This window comes from Apteryx mantelli, chromosome 4 (assembly GCF_036417845.1).
Source record: "Apteryx mantelli isolate bAptMan1 chromosome 4, bAptMan1.hap1, whole genome shotgun sequence".
Classification (NCBI taxonomy): domain Eukaryota; kingdom Metazoa; phylum Chordata; class Aves; order Apterygiformes; family Apterygidae; genus Apteryx; species Apteryx mantelli.
Window position 1 is genome coordinate 87,241,431 of NC_089981.1, and position 17,324 is coordinate 87,258,754.

The 17,324-nt window shown below is 51.7% G+C and overlaps 1 protein-coding gene across 1 annotated transcript in view; it reads left to right on the forward strand.

Annotated features, from left to right (window-relative positions):
* TRIM9 (tripartite motif containing 9) overlaps positions 1–16,554 on the forward strand; it is a 78,200-nt gene extending 61,646 nt beyond the window's left edge. Inside the window, exons 7-13 of the mRNA XM_067295664.1 lie at positions 764–902; positions 6,508–6,696; positions 9,129–9,170; positions 9,929–9,952; positions 11,064–11,367; positions 12,943–13,105; positions 14,706–16,554. Coding sequence (XP_067151765.1) covers positions 764–902; positions 6,508–6,696; positions 9,129–9,170; positions 9,929–9,952; positions 11,064–11,367; positions 12,943–13,105; positions 14,706–14,768 — 924 coding nt within the window. The 3' untranslated portion in view covers positions 14,769–16,554. The remainder of the gene's footprint in view (positions 1–763; positions 903–6,507; positions 6,697–9,128; positions 9,171–9,928; positions 9,953–11,063; positions 11,368–12,942; positions 13,106–14,705) is intronic.
* The last annotated feature ends 770 nt before the right edge of the window (positions 16,555–17,324 follow it).

The window sequence follows — 17,324 nt, forward strand, 5'->3', positions numbered from 1 at the left end:
GCTGGTGAGTGTGTTACAAGGCCTACGTTGCCTCCTTGGCTCCAAGCGCTGCCTCGTCGCTGTTCCCAAAGTGCGTTGCAGTTTGTGCTGCCCTGGTCAGCATCATTAGGCAGGTGGAAGCTGACTTCTCTGCTCTGTATTGCAGGGGAGCTTGCCTGCACCACCCAAAATGAAAGGGGCCAGATTTGAGCATCGGCCCTGTAGCCCGTAGGCGTGTTCACTGCTGTCTCTGCTGTCATAGCGCCGTCTGTTTGAACGAGGTTATGGCAGCAGAAGCGCAACGTGCTGGTGAGTCGCCACCAGTTCTGTGAAATCATCTTGTTTTCTTTCAAGGAACGCTTTGATCCTGACACCCAAGAGTATGCAAATTTGTTTTCTGCAAGGTTGTTTCTGGGGTCCTCGACTCAGTCTGTATTAATTCCTTTTTCTGGCATAACTCCTTTGGGATTTAGCAGGAGATCAGCCGGGATTGATGCCTTATGACTTAGTCCAATATGAATAGCCTATCTTTCCCTACAGAAACTGGTTTAATTGGGCAGTATTGTCAAGGAACAAATCATAGGCTCTGCTTTAGCAATATCCAGGGCTCATAAATCTGCCCCGGATAGCAGAGCATGGCTGAAAGGAGCAGTCGTCACATGTGGAGGCAGCAGTGACAGTACTGCCCAGCAGACCCTGTGAATCACGACCGTAGAGAGCTGTATTCTCACCCCTCGAGACTTGGTGGTCCGGACACTAACACATGCCTGTGCTTGCTTTGCAGGAGGTGTATGTGGGCAAGGAGACCATGTGCACAGTGGACGGGCTTCACTTCAACAGCACCTATAGCGCACGTGTCAAAGCCTTCAACAAAACGGGAGTCAGCCCATACAGCAAGACCCTGGTCCTCCAGACATCTGAGGGTAAGGCATTGCAACAGCACCAGCCCGACGCGCTCGGACACTGCTCACACGCATGCCTGGGGCCCATCCAGCACACCCACAGCTTAGCACTGCAATAGAGGGAGCCGCTCTGCTGGTCCTCTGGCACCTGAGCAATCATGACAGGAAAGCCAGCACCGAGGGGAAGAGCACAGGTTATGTCAGGATCCTTGAACAGTGTCAGAATTTCTCCCTCACCCCTTTTCTTTGCAGAAGACATTCTCTGGGGAGGAGCAGTGTGGGTGCGGTGAGAGGCATCCCAGACAGATATTTGAGATTTGATTGCAGCAGGGTTTTACAAGAGATTTGCACTGACTTATGTTACATGCAGGGGAAGCTCAGAGGTCTTTACTAATTCCCTTTAAAACAAAAAAAAACCCTGACAACATTGCTCCTGATTGACTGAGGGTTGTGCGCAGCTGCACTACGACGTAACCGTATGATGTCTCCTTAAGCCCCTTGGATTGTATGATAGAGATCAGAGGGACTGTGGAAACGCGTGGATGTCAGGGTGTACAAACAGCCATGCCGGCATTGTCAGCAGAGCCGATTACTCCCCTGCCGGCAGGCGCTCAGTTAGAATATTAAACATCCTGTTACAGGCTGTGGGGCAGTCTCCCTGCCTGACTTTAAGTACATTTGTCACACCAGGCACTTAATCCATCGTGGAAAATTGTCTTGATTCTGACATCCAGGTTGAAAGTTGTAAGGCTAGTACAGAGAAATGAGGTGGGAGTTAGAAGCAGTAGGTAATTCAGCTGTGAAAAAGGGAATCATCCCCACACCAGCATATCTGCCACCCCTTAAAGTTACTATCAGAAGAAGAATCCTTCCTTAGGAGTTCTCCACATGTAGAGGAATTATTTTTCCATAAATCCCAGACTAAAATCTCTCTGTTTTCTAAGCCATGTCAAGATTTTGTTGGATACGCGCATAACAAGACCTGGCTTGTAGAGCCAAGGCTCACAGCTGGCTCTAGAACAACACTGTGCTCCTTCAGCCCTGAGCAGTTGTCAGCAGACACAGTCTGGGCTTGGAAGAGAATGAACAGGACTTGTGGAGTTTTTGATAGGGCAGAAAGCAGGTGAGATCCTGCTTGCCATAGAGCACCTCTGGTGGCTTTGAGCAAGGAGAAAAAATGGGTTCTCTGTTGAAAGCTCAGTTACATCACAGGCCACAAAGGCCATAGCACATCCATCTGGGAGCTGTGTGTGGATTTGCGAAGCTGGGCACCAGCTTCAAGGAAGCTGCAAGATTCCTCTGAAGATCCAGCAACTGGACAACCCAAGCTCAGCTCTGCTTTGGGATGGCCAGGGCAGCTCTCCAAACCTGAAGGTCAACAGTTCTCACCAACTTCACTACATGGCTTCACAAGCCTCTGCAGGAGATAACAGAGTTTTGGTTTCTCATCAAATTTGTGTCTCATAAGCTGCATTTGAGACATAGCTTCCTAACCAAAACTGGTTGGGCTTTAAGTAGTCCCAGCCAGGCCTTTGCAGGGGTTCCCTGTGTGATCTTTCCAGCTCTGCTTTCCTCTCACTCATGCAGCTCCCAAATACGAAGGAACCCATGAGATGTCTCTTCATAGCCCCAGCAGGCTGGATTGTGCTTGGAGCTGTGTGTACGGACTGTGCCAGGAAATGGACTTCCCACGACAAAAATTATTCCTTTGTGCATTGAACAAAAGTTTGCTGCATTCAGTCTTTTTACTGAATGGGCTTTTACATTTGTTATTCCAGCACAGAAGAAGAGGGAGAATAAGTCAAATAGGCCTGAAGCATTTTCTGCTCTCAGAGGCAGTCAGAGCTTTCTGGACTCAAAGTGAAGTAAATTACATCTGTGTGCAGCTTCCAGATATCTGAGTGACTTGTTGAATAGAGCCACCTCGCACATCACAGCTGATGTCTTTATTTTTGGCATATATAGCAGCATCAAGCCTTTAAGTGCTGTTTTGTCTGAAGTAGGCTTAACTTTACCCTTCAGCCGTGCTCTGCAGCTTGCTGCAGTGTTTGTGTAAGAGAGGAAGAGAGGGCAAAATAAGAGAGAGACTCAATAAGAAGAAAATATCTTTCTGAACTTGGCTGTCCTGTTGTGAGTGGTTATGAGAAATTCTGCGTAGAGGGTGATATTTAAGAGCTGGCTTCTAGTCCTAACACATGAGATCCTGATCCAAAGCCTGTGGAAGTTAACTGGAGTCTTTCTTTTGCCTCCAGTGAGTAGTGAAATGCACTGTAGAGGATGGAGGAGTGTGAAGCATCTCACAAGTCCTCAGCATTTGAAGAGAGCAAGGATTAGAAAAATGTAAAATTGTATCTTGGGGACTGCAGGCATATCTCTGTGATCCTGCCCAACTGAACAGCCAATAAGACCCAGACAGCACGGATAGGAATGTCCTTAGGGAAGTCAGCACGCACGCAAGCCTACAGCAAGCTGCAGAGCACCATCCCAGCCTGCAGGATGGCAGCCCTCTTCCTTCTCATCCCACAGGAAACTGCATTTTCCAGTTGAGGAAATTACAGTTCACTCTTTAAAAGCAGATGTTTGGTGCCACCAGCAGGGCAAGGGGTGAGATGACTCCCAGCAGAGAGGTCTTTTCCACAGAGCCATTCCCACACACTGGGCTCTCTGCAGCTCTGGGCTTTCCTGGAGATTAAGATCCTTATTATCTGCCCAGCCAAATGGCAGCAAGGAGCAGAAGGTGATGGCCCTTACCTTTAACTTTGTCATCTCCCTGGCCAATGTCAGGTTATTTCCTGTTCCAAGGCACCAGCAGCTTACAAAGCTTGTCTGGTAACAGCACTGCATGGCTGCCCTCACCCCCAGGAGACCTTAGGTCTCCCCTTGGCCTCTTCTTCCCTAGACTAGACAGCCCCAGCTCTCTTGGTCTTTCTTCATCTGCCAGATTTTCCAGCCTCTGGCCAGTCTCGTGCTGACTTTGGACTCGGTCTGTTTTCCTGTCAGCACTTTTCTGTCTTCATCCTCCCCAGAGCAGGTGTTCCTTGGTGCATTTATAGCTGCAGCGATGGCAGCCTCTGAGAGGTCTGGCTGAAAGCCCTGGCCCTGGTGTGCTGGTCACAGTGGGATGCCAACAGCTGCTCCCAGGAACAGGCACCCAACGCATGCCAGCAAAGAAGAAGCAGAGGAGATACAAGTGCTCCCAGTTGCAGTAACATTAGAGCCTGCAAGTGGGCTGGTTCCTGGCCTGCTTTCCTCTACAAGATTTCTGAGATGGCTTCTGAGTCCCTCAAGTGTCACCTCTCTCTATGGACTGTCCAGCATCTGGATATCAGGGATGAAGGATTAACTCACCCCATGTGGAGGCAGAGAAGAGGAGCTCTGCAATCCTGGAGGGTACTGTCCCTGCCTGCTCTCCAGTCCCAGATCTTCACTCCTGACTGGTGGAGGGGTTCAGCTTCCCTGCTGCCAAAACCTTCTGCTTCTTTCTTGCCCTTCCCCAACCATCACACTGAGAGCCTGCACTGGGGAAGAGCTGTATGCCCACGAGCTGCCTCCCTTCCCACTGGCTTTGAATGCTCTGGTGGGCTGTTCTCATGGAGAAGACAGGCAAATCCCAGAAAAGGTGAGGAAATGAAAGCAGAAGCCAGAGCTGGGGAAGCAGCTGCCAGCCCTTCCCAGGTCCTGCATTTTGGAACAGATGTTCCCCAGCATCTAGAAGGCCCCACTTGGGCCATCGCAGCACATGGAAGGTCTCCAGGCTCAGCAGCTCTTGGGACAGGCCCTCAAAGCCTAGTGACAGCTTTCTCCAAGCAGACCAAAGCATGGTCAGCAGCAGATTGCATGCATCATACCACAAGGCCTGACTGCTAAAGCCAAAAGAGACCCTGACTACAGGGTTGTTTGGGTGTGAGGAAAGAGCTTGTGAGTCCCTCACCCTTCTCTCAGATGCTCTGAGTCTCCAGCTCTGGGCATGACTGCAGAGTTTCAAGGTGAGTTTGTTTTTGGCTTCTTGTTTTCAGGTGCCGCCTTTGCTGAGATGCAAACCTGGGAGTTTTAGGTTTTAGGAGCAAAGAATAAGGGAGGAACACCTGGATTGTCACATCCTGTCCCTGCCACCCCCTCTCTCAAGATCCCAAACTTGGTTGGCTCTGCTAACCTCTTGAGCAGCAGCTCCCAGCTGTTTCTGCCACCTGCCTGGGATGGAGATGTGGCAAAGCAGCTTGGGCACCACAGTTTGAGAGCCCTTCCCCAGCCTAGTCAAGCACCGGAAGCTTTCCTCTTCTTTCAAGCTCTTTCTCAAGCTGTGAAAAACCCAGTCCGTCAACTGGGGCTCAACTTAGTCACCTAACAGCTGTGGAGTGACCTTCAACAGCAACGAGACCTTGTTAACCACCATCATTTGGAAAGGGCTGAACAACACAAGGGGAAATACACTGCAAAGAGCAATAGAAACATAAGAGTGGTCCTGCTGGGTCAGACCAGAGGTCTGTCGAGCCCACTGACCTCACTCAGCTGGGGTCAATAGGAGACACTAGTTAGGGAGAGCGCATGAGCCTGGCTTCTCTGTGGTCTGTTCCCCTCACTGTCATTAGATGTTAGAGGGCACATCCCTACCTAGTCTTGAACTCTGTTTATTGACCTGCTGTGCAGTAATGTTTCTAACCCATTTCTGAACCCACTGATACTCCTTGCGTCCACAGCCTCCTGCAGCAGTAAGTTCCAGAGTTATAACCCACCATGCAAAGAAATACTTTCTTTTATGTGTTTTAACATGATTTCCAGCTCAGTCCATGTTCACAGCTGAGAGAGACAGGAAGGCTGGGAATATAGTGTCTGGGAGTTTATCTGATTTAAATGTGTGGAGGATGGTGGATTCTACATTTTCATGATAAAATACCACTTGACAAAGGCTAGGGAAGGAGTTACAGGAGGTAATTGTGACAGTGGGGGACTGGATTTGCTGACCCAAGAGGTTCCCTCTAGTCTGACATTTTGCTGTGAATCACATGGGTTAAATTCTTATTGTAAGGCTCAGATGTGTTTTGACAGGTACAAAGAGATACCAAGAACACAACATCCTGAACAACCTTTGAGTAAGGTGGGTGCTTGGTGGTACGTAGGGTAATACGATTTAGCACAGCCCTGCAAAATACCTTTGCAGCATTACCAGCTCGCTAGCAAAATGACACATCTAGCCTTTATGCCAATAATTATTGTGCACAAAGAAGGTACGAGGCTTTTATTAAAGAAAAATGGGAAGTGTGTATGGTAACTTGTGAATTTTTTTAGGTGCGTTTCGTTACTGTGAAGAGTCGCCGGACTCATTTTAAGGAAAAGCATATTGAATTTGTCTTGATGACATGGGAATATTGTGGAAGATGAAAATATGTTTATTGCTGATACTGTCAAAGGCAAGGCTTTCCTCAGTGGTGTCGCTGGGCTGCACAGCATCAGACATTTCTGCTCCACGCACCATACGCACATCTACCCGCACGCACTCTGCAGCAGAGCAGGGTCCGTGCACGTTAAAGCACCTGTGCTCTGGTCTGCGGCCTGGTCTCAGGAATGGTGTGAAGCCGTCCAGCAGACCTGATTTCTGATCTCTAGTTTGCATTGATCTTACGTTTAGACACGCAGTCAGAAGAACAGACCCTCCCTTTTCCAGTGCCTTTGGAAAGATTGCAGCTTCGTAGAATGAGTCCTTTCTCCTCCACCCTTAATCTACAACCCAGCTTTCCGGGGAGATCCTACTTTGAGCTAAGATCTTCGGCCCACCAGCTGAGCTTGCATTCTTCTTTACAGTCCCTGAATTCAGCCGGTGAGCTGAGTATCTCTGGCATTTCCTCTTGATCTGTGCTTCTGGGCATCTCCAAAGTATTTGTTTGTTTTGTTCTGTTTTGTTTGTTTTTCCCATGACATGCGGATGGCAGGGGGAACTTGTTCTGTTTGTCAGTGGCCTGCTCCTGACGCCGAGGGAATTTTGATGGTGTAGTTCTCGTGGTGTATTCATCTGTATGTACCAGCACAATCAATCAAGGCGTGGGGTGACCGAGCAGCACAGTAATTCCTTATGGGAGTGCTGTTCTTTGCAGGGCCGCATCTTTATTGGCATTTTGGCAGTAGTGCTGGCGTGGCTGAACTATTTTGCCCAGCAAGCCAGCAGAGCAGATTCCTGATCTCTAGTTTGCATTGATCTTGTGTTTAGACACAGTCAGAAGAACAGACCCTACCTGGGAGAAATCTGTGGGGACATTTTGACAGTTTGCTTTCCCTATGCAGCCAGAAAATGCAGCCTCTGCTGTGAGATTTTGTTCTGTGAAACTAGTTCACTCAATGAAATCTAGACCTCGCAGACCTCTTGAGAAAGAAAAAGTCTAGACGCAAGCAAGGTCTGGCTAAGACTAAGAATCTAGTGCACAGACCTTTTGCAGTCTGGCTTCTTAAGACACTGAAGATGCAAGCTCTCATCAACTCAGCTTTGAGCACTGGGCTCGGCTTTGGGAAAAGCAGACGTGGTCATGTTGAAGTCTTGTTTGCAGCAGAGCAGAGGAAACCACCTCAGTGACACTTTAATCATCTGGAAGCACCCACAAGCGCTTTGCTTGCCTCCTTGTGCCTGGTCTTCGCAGGCTGCGGTGGGACGTAGGCAGTACAGACAGAATGAGTGACTCTATCTGGCAGCCAGCAAAGGAGCAACAGGCATGGGACATCTCGCAGAGCTATTTTCTAACCAATCTTTGCACATCTTCCGTTGCTAAAGATCCTGGGCCCTGATTCTTCCGCCACACTGGATTTACACCACTCCATGGGCTCCAATGGAGTAATTCACGGCTTCCTCTGGTGTAAGCCCAGGAAGAATGGGGGTCCCTGATTGTTTTATTTCCATCCCATAACCCGGAATGAGGAATGCTGCAGCATGAGCGTTGCCAGAATAACCGGGGGCACTGCCCTCTATCAGCAACTTTATTTTCTTTGTGCTTTTTATGTTTTTCCTCATTGTACCGCTGTGCGCTAATGGCTTGAACTCTGTTTCGTTATCGGACGTTTCTTACTTTGTGTCCAGTGTACCGAGATCGCCTGTGATGGCTCTGAGCAATACTTGTATGTGGAGTACGTATCTTTGCAGTCACGGGCTGGGGTGGTGGGGCAGGGCAAAAAAGGGGTCTTGAATTTGCCAATGTATCCATGCTGTTTTGTAGTCAGGCGAATTTGTATTACAGTGAAGCACGGAGACCTTGAAAACCACTCTTTGAGAAGGGGGGCACGGGGCGCGATTCATTAAAACGGCCTCGGCGGGTGCTGCTTGGCGCCCTGCCAGCGGTGCTCTGCGCGGCGGGGAGCACGGCAGCTGCAAGAGCATTCCCACCAGCGAGCAACGCAGCCGGGGGGGAAAGGCCTGTTTTTTTGGTCAGATTTTAACCAATCACAAAACTAGACAGGAGTTTCTTTAAGAAACAGCACCCAGGTGCCCTTCGGTTCTTCCCAGGGGTTTGGAGGCCGCTGGAGACCCCAGGCAGAGCTGCAGTCCAAAGCGAGAGAAGCACTTTGGGTTTGTCCACTTCCCCTGAGCTCCCCTCGCTGGAAATGGCTCGCTGGGACGTGCGGGTTGTGCAGGGAAGCCGCAGGGCGCCTGTACACCTGGTCCTGCCGGAGAGGCTGTGGAGCATAATTACTCCTAAAATGCAGCAGAAACTGATCTGCTACCTGGAAAATCCACCGCAACCATCAGCCTTAGCCACTTTGCTCCTCTCTTGCCCAGACTCCAAACGCTGCAGGGGAAACTGCCCAGAATAGCTAGACAGTCCCTATCCCACATGAGACACTGGTGACTGCTCCTCTTCTGTCCATCCCTTTTTGCTCAGAGGAGTGTGTTTTAAGTGATTCAGTTCAATCTAGAGAATATTTACCAAGTGGCCCAAATATTCTGGCACTGCTAAAAGTTCCTGCCTCTTTTCTGGAGGAAAGTCCAAAGCCACAGGATCCAGAGCTTATAGAAATCAGATTTCATGCTCTTGAAGGCTATAACAGGATCTGGCCATGAAAGACTGATATTTAAACAAGCCCAATGGTCAGCAGCTAAAATCGCAGGTCGTATTTGTGGCTCCACACCATGCTCTTTGGCTTTTAATGAATCAGGCCTCCAGTGGTTGGTTGGATGCTTCGTTAATGATTAAATGCTCATGAGTGTTTTTCAGGAGAACAGTTGTTGTTTCTTAGCTTTGATGTGTGAAATGTAGTATCTCTTTATAGGATGCAATTTTGACACACAAGCAACGCCTTACTCTCAATTAGGCAAGTATATTTATTACAGTTAAGTGGCACCTACTCTATGTTGCTCATCCTTTTTTTTTTTATCTGTATCTTTTCTTTGGCGAGTGAGCAGATCTCCTGCGCGTACCCTGCTTGCAGGGCACTCTCCAGCGTCATGGCAGTGGGCAAATTTGAACGAAGAATGGTCATTGCTGTATGATGTCATGGCATTTTCCCCTTTATGGCTTTAAAGAGAAGCCTGAAGTCAGTGCTGTGGAAAAGGCCCTGTAATTAAGAACTGATCCTTCCACTCGGAGCAATGTGTATTCCAGTTCAGTAAGGGCACTTGAACATTTGCCAAATATCAAGTAGGTGATTAGCCTCTCTGCAGCTAATTGGAGCGCTCCTGGCAGATGCATGTCTCTCTGATTCAGACTCTTGACCTGATTATTCCAAGCTGAGAAAACTTGCGCTTCCTTCTGCCTTCTCCTGGAGAAGCAGTACTCAGCAGCCTGCAAAACCAGGCCCAGTCATTCCTCCTGGATCCCTTTAAATAACACAGCACGCTCCGTTCCTCAGGCTGCTCACACGCCGTGCAGTGTAACATGCGTGCCGCTTACAGCGCGGGTCCATCGTGAGTCCGTCTCTCCACAAATGTCAGTGTTTGCAAAATACGAAAAGACCCATGCACTCCCTGGAGGAGCAGGCAAGCAAAGATTATTTCTGATTCCTTCTTTTACTGAATGCCAACTTTACTTCCTGTTTTCTTTCCTGCATGCCTTTCACTGGAATGACAACAGTTGACATTAAAAAAATGGTGGCAGGTACGGAATCACGTCTATTGAGTTACAAAAGCGGGGCGTCCGAGTGCATGTGAGCTGTCTTGTGAAACGAGCCAATAAATCGATGAATAAATCTCACCGGTGTTTTATTTTTCAAGGCGTATTTACCGTTGCAGGCATGAGAGTATTTTGTGGATATGTCAGTTCACATTTCAGTGACCACTGGAGAAAACCACCTGTGAAACTTGGATAGTGGCTTGTGAAACCCTGTGCCTCTGTGTTGTCAAGAACGTGACACTGTGTCTGTCAGATTGCCAGTAACCGAGTCCCGTGTGTTTAAACCAGCAGCTGTGTTGGGTCGCGGAGGTTCTTGAGCGTTTTCCAGCGTTCCTATGAGCTGGATCTTGTATTACGTGTGGCCGGTTGCTCCGTAGGGAGGTTCCTCAGTGTTGCGTACTGTCTCCGTAAATGTAGACCTGTCTATGTGCTTTTGGTTCCTAGAACTGCGAGCCCTCAAATGCACACGCACAGTTTATCTGCTGATCTTCGGTCCCCCTTCCCACACTGGCTCTGACCCTCCAAACCGTTGCTCACATGAGTAACCTTAAGTCATAAGAGTCGGTATTAATGTTTACATTATGCTAGGACCCAGAGCCCTGACCAGGATCTCAAGTCTCCTTCTGCTGGGGCCAGATTTTAAGAGCTTGTAAAGATCGTGGAGGCTAGCTAGCTCAGACAGACGGATGGCGGGAGGGGGCAGCGGGCCTTGTCGTGACTTCCCTGCAGACAGACAGCAGGGGAGCAGCAAGAGTAAAGCTCAGCTGAGTCCCAGCCCCGGCCATAACCGCTCAGCCACGCTGGCAGGCTGCAGCTGTGCAACCTCAAGCTGCCCATAGCTTCTGTAAGTGATCCCACCTTGCAGATTCCCCTTGGGAGCGAGGAGTCCTCTCCCATGCGTAGCTGCCACTGAAGCAGCGCTTCTCCTTGCTGACGTACCTGGTGATAAGCAGCCCCAGTCCCAGCCCCAGCTGCAGCTTGGAGCTAAGTGTTGGCCCTGCATGGAGCATGTGCTGTTTCTTGTCCGGTCCGTGTGCCTTGGTTGCTGAAGTTTGTGTGCCCTCCAGACTAACCTGATGTTGTTTGTGTGTTCCAGTTGCTTGGTTTTCTTTCGATCCTGCCTCTGCACATGCTGACATCATCTTTTCTAATGACAACCTGACTGTCACCTGCAACAGCTATGATGACAGGGTTGTGCTGGGGAAAACGGGCTTTTCCAAAGGGCTCCATTATTGGGAGTTGTCGATCGATCGTTACGATAACCACCCTGACCCGGCCTTTGGCGTGGCACGCATTGATGTCCTGAAGGATGCCATGCTGGGCAAGGATGACAAGGCCTGGGCCATGTACGTGGACAATAACCGGAGCTGGTTCATGCACAACAATTCGCACACCAACAGGTACGCCATCTGCAACGGGGTCTTCCTCCTAGAGACCACAGCCCAAACTCAGCCCCGATGGAAGAGACCCTGGCTTTTCCAAGGCACACACAGGAGGGGTGCATTAACTCCTAATCACCCTTCCTAGAGTATATGCCCTTGCCCAACACACAGGACAGTCTCTGCCTCCCTGGTTGTGCCCTGCTCCAGCTCTTTCTTCCTTCCGTGCTGTGACCTGTTCTCACGCTGACCCCTCCCCAGGCATGCACTGCACCAGTGTGAGTAATGCTCCCCTCCAGTTAACACCCAAAGCCTTATAATATGTGCAACAGGAAAATGTTGGCTGCATTTATCCTTGTGCCACAGCTAGTGTTCGCTTTCCCCGTGGGCCAGTGGATCCAGGGGCTTTAAAGCTTGTGGTAGCTTGCGTAGGGCCCGGTATTATCGTTCTTCAGCCTCAAGGGCCTCAAGGGAGTCTGCAGGTTTTGAAGTGGGCCCTGCAGGTCTGTTGCCAGGCCCACTTGCTTTCCTCCAGTTGTGTTGCTGTGGCTGCTCTGGTAGATAGCTTTGCCCTCAGGGATGTGTGGTCTCAAGCGGAGAGAGCCTCTGCAAAAGGCTTTCAGGAAGAGGTCCTCTTGCCTTTATCCATCCCAGGCTGAGGAGGGGTCAGCAGCAAACCATGGGGTCTTCACACTCCAAAATGTCTGTTAGTGTTGGGGTCAGTGTCCTCCAGAGTCTCCTCTCACCTTCACAGCTTTTCTCCCAGGCACCCTGCAGTGCCAAAGAGTGTTTTTTCTGACTCCTCAGCCTTTCTATCAACCCTGTCCCCCACCAGACTGTAGCAGCCTGACAGTTTTATCATCTCTCCTGTTCCCTGCTCTCCATGAAGATTATCTACAGAGCAAGGGAGACTCCCCTAGCCACCAGTCAGTCCAGCTGGTATCTAAAGCTCAACCCGGAGACATAACAGCTCCTTGCACAAGGTGCTTGCTAGCCCCAGGGGCCGGCAAGTGTGGCCGCAATGGGTTCAGGTCATGGCTTGGCTCCTAGGTAAAGTGTGAAGTTCAGCATCATCAGCCTTTAAGAGGAGGTGGCTGTAGAGTCAGAGGGATGTTTTGTGGGACACCAGAGCCCTTGCATTAGTCCTGGAGCTACTCATGCAGAGGTTCCCATTGTCAGAAAGAATGTGATTCTTTTGCTGTTCTCAAACTGGATGATTTCTACTCTGTTCTCAACCAGATGAACTCCCGCAGACTCCTCTTTCCGCCTTGTTGACTGCAGTTTTGCAGTGACGGAGGAGCCCATCTTCTGAGCCCATCTTCTCCTATGCAACTCAACCAAGCATGCAATAACTGTGAAATGCTGCTCTCAGACATGGGGAACCTGACAGACACGCAGGGGTGGAGTCTGGCTGGTTCCTCTCTAGTTGACAGTACCGTACAGGCCACGTACGCCCAGCAGGTTGTCCTAGGAACAGAGCTGTGGCAGCAGGGGATAAGTCTGTGCCCTGGTAGGGGCTGTGGCCTGAACCCTGAGCAGGGAGCATGGTGGACATTAAGCCACAGAGATGCTCTCATTTTCTTCTTGCCCCTGCAGAACCGAGGGTGGGATAACGAAAGGTGCCACGGTGGGAGTGCTCCTTGATTTGACCAGGAGAACCTTGATGTTCTCCATCAATGAGGACCAGCAAGGGCCTGTTGCGTTTGAGAACCTGGAGGGCCTCTTCTTCCCAGCTGTCAGCCTGAACAGGAACGTGCAGGTAGGTGCTTTGACCGGGCTGCGTGGAGGAAGGGGCTTGACCACAGCAGCATGTGCTACATCTGAGCTTGCTGGCACACTCGTGTCTCTGAGGCACTCTCTTCCTCTAACGCTGCCATTGCTGCAACTGGTGTTAATGCTGTGCAGCATGGGGAATTCATGGAGTGGAGAGCTTGGGAAGAGCAAGAATAGAGTCTCTAAAATCGAGACATGCCTTTCTGCAGCAGTTGCTTCCTCTGGCTCCCTGCTGCAGGTTTCTCCATCAGGGCTGATAAAGCACCGGGATTCTTCCAGCCCCATTTGTTTGATGGGGTTTGACAACTCTCTTTTCTGATACTACCCCCAAGGAGCCTCAGGGCTCTCATATCTCTCCTAGGACCCAGATATGAACGTTAGCAGGGAGAAGGGCATCTCGTAAAGCCTGTTTTCCGCTGGGGAGTTCCAGACCCATCTTCTTTCCCTTTCTGCCAAGCACTTAGCTCTCCAGAGCATCACCAAGTGGTGGTTCTCTGAGCCGATCTGGTATTTTCATCTTTCAGTTTTCTTTTCTCGTCACTAATCTCTTCCTTGCTATCATCTACCAAAGAGTCGCTCGTGTTCACTGTGCCTGGCTTTGGTACATCCACTCCCTCATCTTTCGCTCTGCCAATACTACGCAGATGCCCAGGCCCATCCTAGGAGATGCTGGGTGAGACTGCCCGTAACAGATGACCTCAGGGCCCTAACCCTCCTTTCCTCCAGCTGGAGAGAGAAGAGGGCTGCTGCCCTTCTCCCGAGCTCCCCGCCAGCGTTGCAGCGCAGTAAATCACACCGCCTGCCCCTCCGTCCTTGCAGAAGGAGGAGGCTGCCCTGGCTTGGGGAAGGGCTGGCAGACGTGTGACGTGCCCAGGACTGCTCAGGTGGCATGGGGGGTCCGAGCCCAGCGGCTGGCCCTGCACACCAGGCTGCCGTTCCTCCCACGGGGCTTGTCGTCCACGGGCCTTCAATGGGCACCCCTCCCTATGGCAGGTACGCCTGGAAACCGTGACCAAAAAACATGCTATCCACTTCCCATTTAATTAGAAAACATTAAAGAAGCCCATCTTGCTTGCACTGCTTCTAGAGCTTGGTGTATTAATTTGGTACGGTAAAAATGTCCTGCTCCTTGACGGGTTTAATTTCTACCACAATTCTCTATGTAACCCTCAGAGATAAGCGCATTTATGGAGCCCCTCTGCTTCCTGACACTTCAATAGGCAAGACAGCGCTTGAAATCCCCAGACAATAGGAAAGTCCTGTGGGACGCTGATAAAAGGCTGCTAATAAACCCAAGTCGTCCATTATCCTCCTTCTTCAAAGGTGTAGGAGTAATTAAAATGACTCTAATTAAGATGGAAATAATTGTATTTTGGACAAAGTTCTCCATGCATTTGAATCTGAAGGGGAAAATGCTGCTATTCGGTAGAGGGAATTGTCTGTGCCGAACTGCTCCCCGTTACGAGGAAGATGTATATTCGGGGCAGGGGTCTTGGTTCGGGCCACGAGCTGGTGCCACGTGGTGATGGAGCCGTGCAGCACGGCGCTGGTGCCATGAGTCCCCGCTAACCCAGCTCTCGTTGCAGGTGACGCTGCACACCGGTTTGCCTGTCCCCGAATTCTACACCTCCAGATCGGCCATGCAGTAAGGACGCTCGGGGGGCCGGCTGCCTCTCCTCAGGACGAGCTAAGCCAGCCCGTTCCCTCCTTCGGGAAGAGGCCTGCTGATGAGCTGGAAGATCTTTGCTCAGCTGGTAACTGGAGACCAGGGGAAACAAAAAGGGAAAGACGAAACTGGCTTTTCTCCACCCTCCAGCACCTCCAGCGCTGTCCTATGTGTGTACGCTTTGCTGTTTAGCTCTTTTGGCTGATGAAGTACCTAGGTAGCCTGAGATATTACTCAATGTCCGCTTTTAGGTTTGGTTCTATTTATTTGATTTGGGGTTTTTAGGGGGGAGGCGGGGGCGGTTCCGTTCCGTTTCGTTTCCAAGAGAGCTTTTAGTCACCTCATCGCATGGTGGTTAGCGGTGGGACCGGGCTGACCGCCGCGGGGCAAGACCGCTGCCGGGCGGAGGAAGGCTCCGCACCGAGAAACCGCGGAGGGATGCGGGGAGGGACCCCCGCGACAGCAACGCTTTTGCCCGCGCCGCTCACCTTACTTTGCAGGCTCGCTCTTTCCCCGTGGCCGCTCTCGCAGAGCACCCTCGGTCGCGTTTGTAGACGTTGGTCTGGGATCACCAGCGAGTCTCCGGAGCCCGGTGGGACGCACCGCTGCCGAGCCGGTCGCGCTGGCTCAGGCAAGCAGCGCCCATCTGCATTTCCCCGCACACCCCCTGCCCACGCTCTCCCTCGCAGCCATCGGGTGATTTTTGCCAAGCCGTGCTTAGGCTGCCCCTAGTTAGGCTTAAGGTCGGCCGGAGGCGAGGGTCGCGGTTCGGCAGCGATTATCGCCGGGTCCCCGCGGAAGAGCGACCTGAGTGTCCGGTTCTGCCATCCGTCATCCCCCAGAGGTTGCTGTGCGGCTCGGTCGGTGGACCGGGGAGCTGGCCCGTTCCCAGGTGCTCCCAATCCCAACACCCACCGGCCCGGAAACCCGCACTCACACCTGCTCCGCGGCTCCCGCCCAGCTTCCCACGAAACAGTGCCAGCAAACACGCCACAGCCATACACCGGAGAGCCCTCGCTCGGCTCTCGGGAGATTAGCGTTTATTTTTTTATAGTTGCCGTATTAAAAAAAAATCTAGCCTTAAATACTACCTGATAGTGTCCTTTCTTTCACAGGAGAATTCATTGTGCGGCGAGGGTCCGACCGGGAGCCCGGGGACGGGGCGAGAAGCGTTGGCTTCTTGCTTCCCTAAGGAGAGAGACGGGCTGCACGTGCGTGCCCCGACGCTTTTCTTTCCGGCAATTTATCGTCTCTCTCTCTAGCTTAGCTGGCGGGGCTGGAGAAGGCGCCGGGTTCGGGTGGGAAAGCGGCCGCCGAGCCGAGGAGGAGGGCTGGGGGGCTAAAGGCGGGAGAGGCCAGCGGAGGACGTGGTGTAGATAGACCATCATCCCCTCCCGGCGCGCCCTCTCTTTAGGAGGGCCTCATTCGTCACCTGGTTGCTCTAGCAGGAGGTTTACCTAATTTACCGAATGGGTGCTATCTTGGTCATTCACGCCGACCGGTTTCGCGGAGCGACGGGAGAGCCGCGTTGCGGGACAACGCCGAGCAGCTCGCCGGTTAATCCCGTTGGGAGCCTCAGTGGCCGGGTCACTCTGGACTCATTTCTCAGCCGTTACTCCAGTTCTTGATGATGTTCATGGTGCTTATTAGACTCCTAGTGACTTGTAACATGTAGTTCCCACTGTACTGCGATGATATAGCTGCATACAGCCGCTGTACTAAAGAGAAGTGTTATGTTTGCTGTTCTAATAAAGGACTTTTATCACAGACCGGCGGGGCTCCCCGAGCGTCTCTGCGCCTCCTCGGCCCCCCACGTGGATTTCCAGCTGCCGGCTAAACACACGGAGCCGGCCCTGCCCATCGCTCGTGGCTCGCCGGCCCCCACGGGGGTTTCCAAGTCCTTTAAGACGGTGCCAATTCGGAGCAGATAGTTGGGTCTTAGACCGAACATGTAGCTGCTGCCTCTTCCAGCCACGTGCAAGGGTGCGCGGGTGCGTTTGGGTGTTCAAAGCCCCAAGGCCCCAGTGAGGTGCGGGGAGGGCGCTGGGGACCCGGCTGCTGCCCGGGAAAAGCGACTTTCCGAGCGCGCCCCGCCGGCGAGCCGCGGCCTTCCTGCGCTTCCTCCGTTTTCGACACTCGCCTAGCGTCCCGTCAGACACGCCGCTAACGAGAGCGTGATGAACGAGTCGTCGCTGGTAAATGGGATTCCTAATTGCTTTCGCAGGGTGCCGATCGCCCCGTGTGCTGTTTGCCGTTTATCTCAGTGACGCAGCGCCGTCTCTTAATTGCCTGGCGGATCCCAAGGGGATAAATAGCCATCGCCAAACGCCAGGCAGCCTGGGAAGCCGCCGGGGCGGATAAGAGGGAACAGCATTAATTGGGCTGGTTGGAAAGCTTTCCGAGCCCCCCCGCCAGCCCCAGCGCTCAGGTAGCCGCCCACAGGCCCTGGCAAGATCGCTCCGTTTTTTCGGGCACACTGCTGGATTTTAGAACCCAGCCGGCACCAGCACGCAGTCAGCTCACGCCGCTTTCCTACACC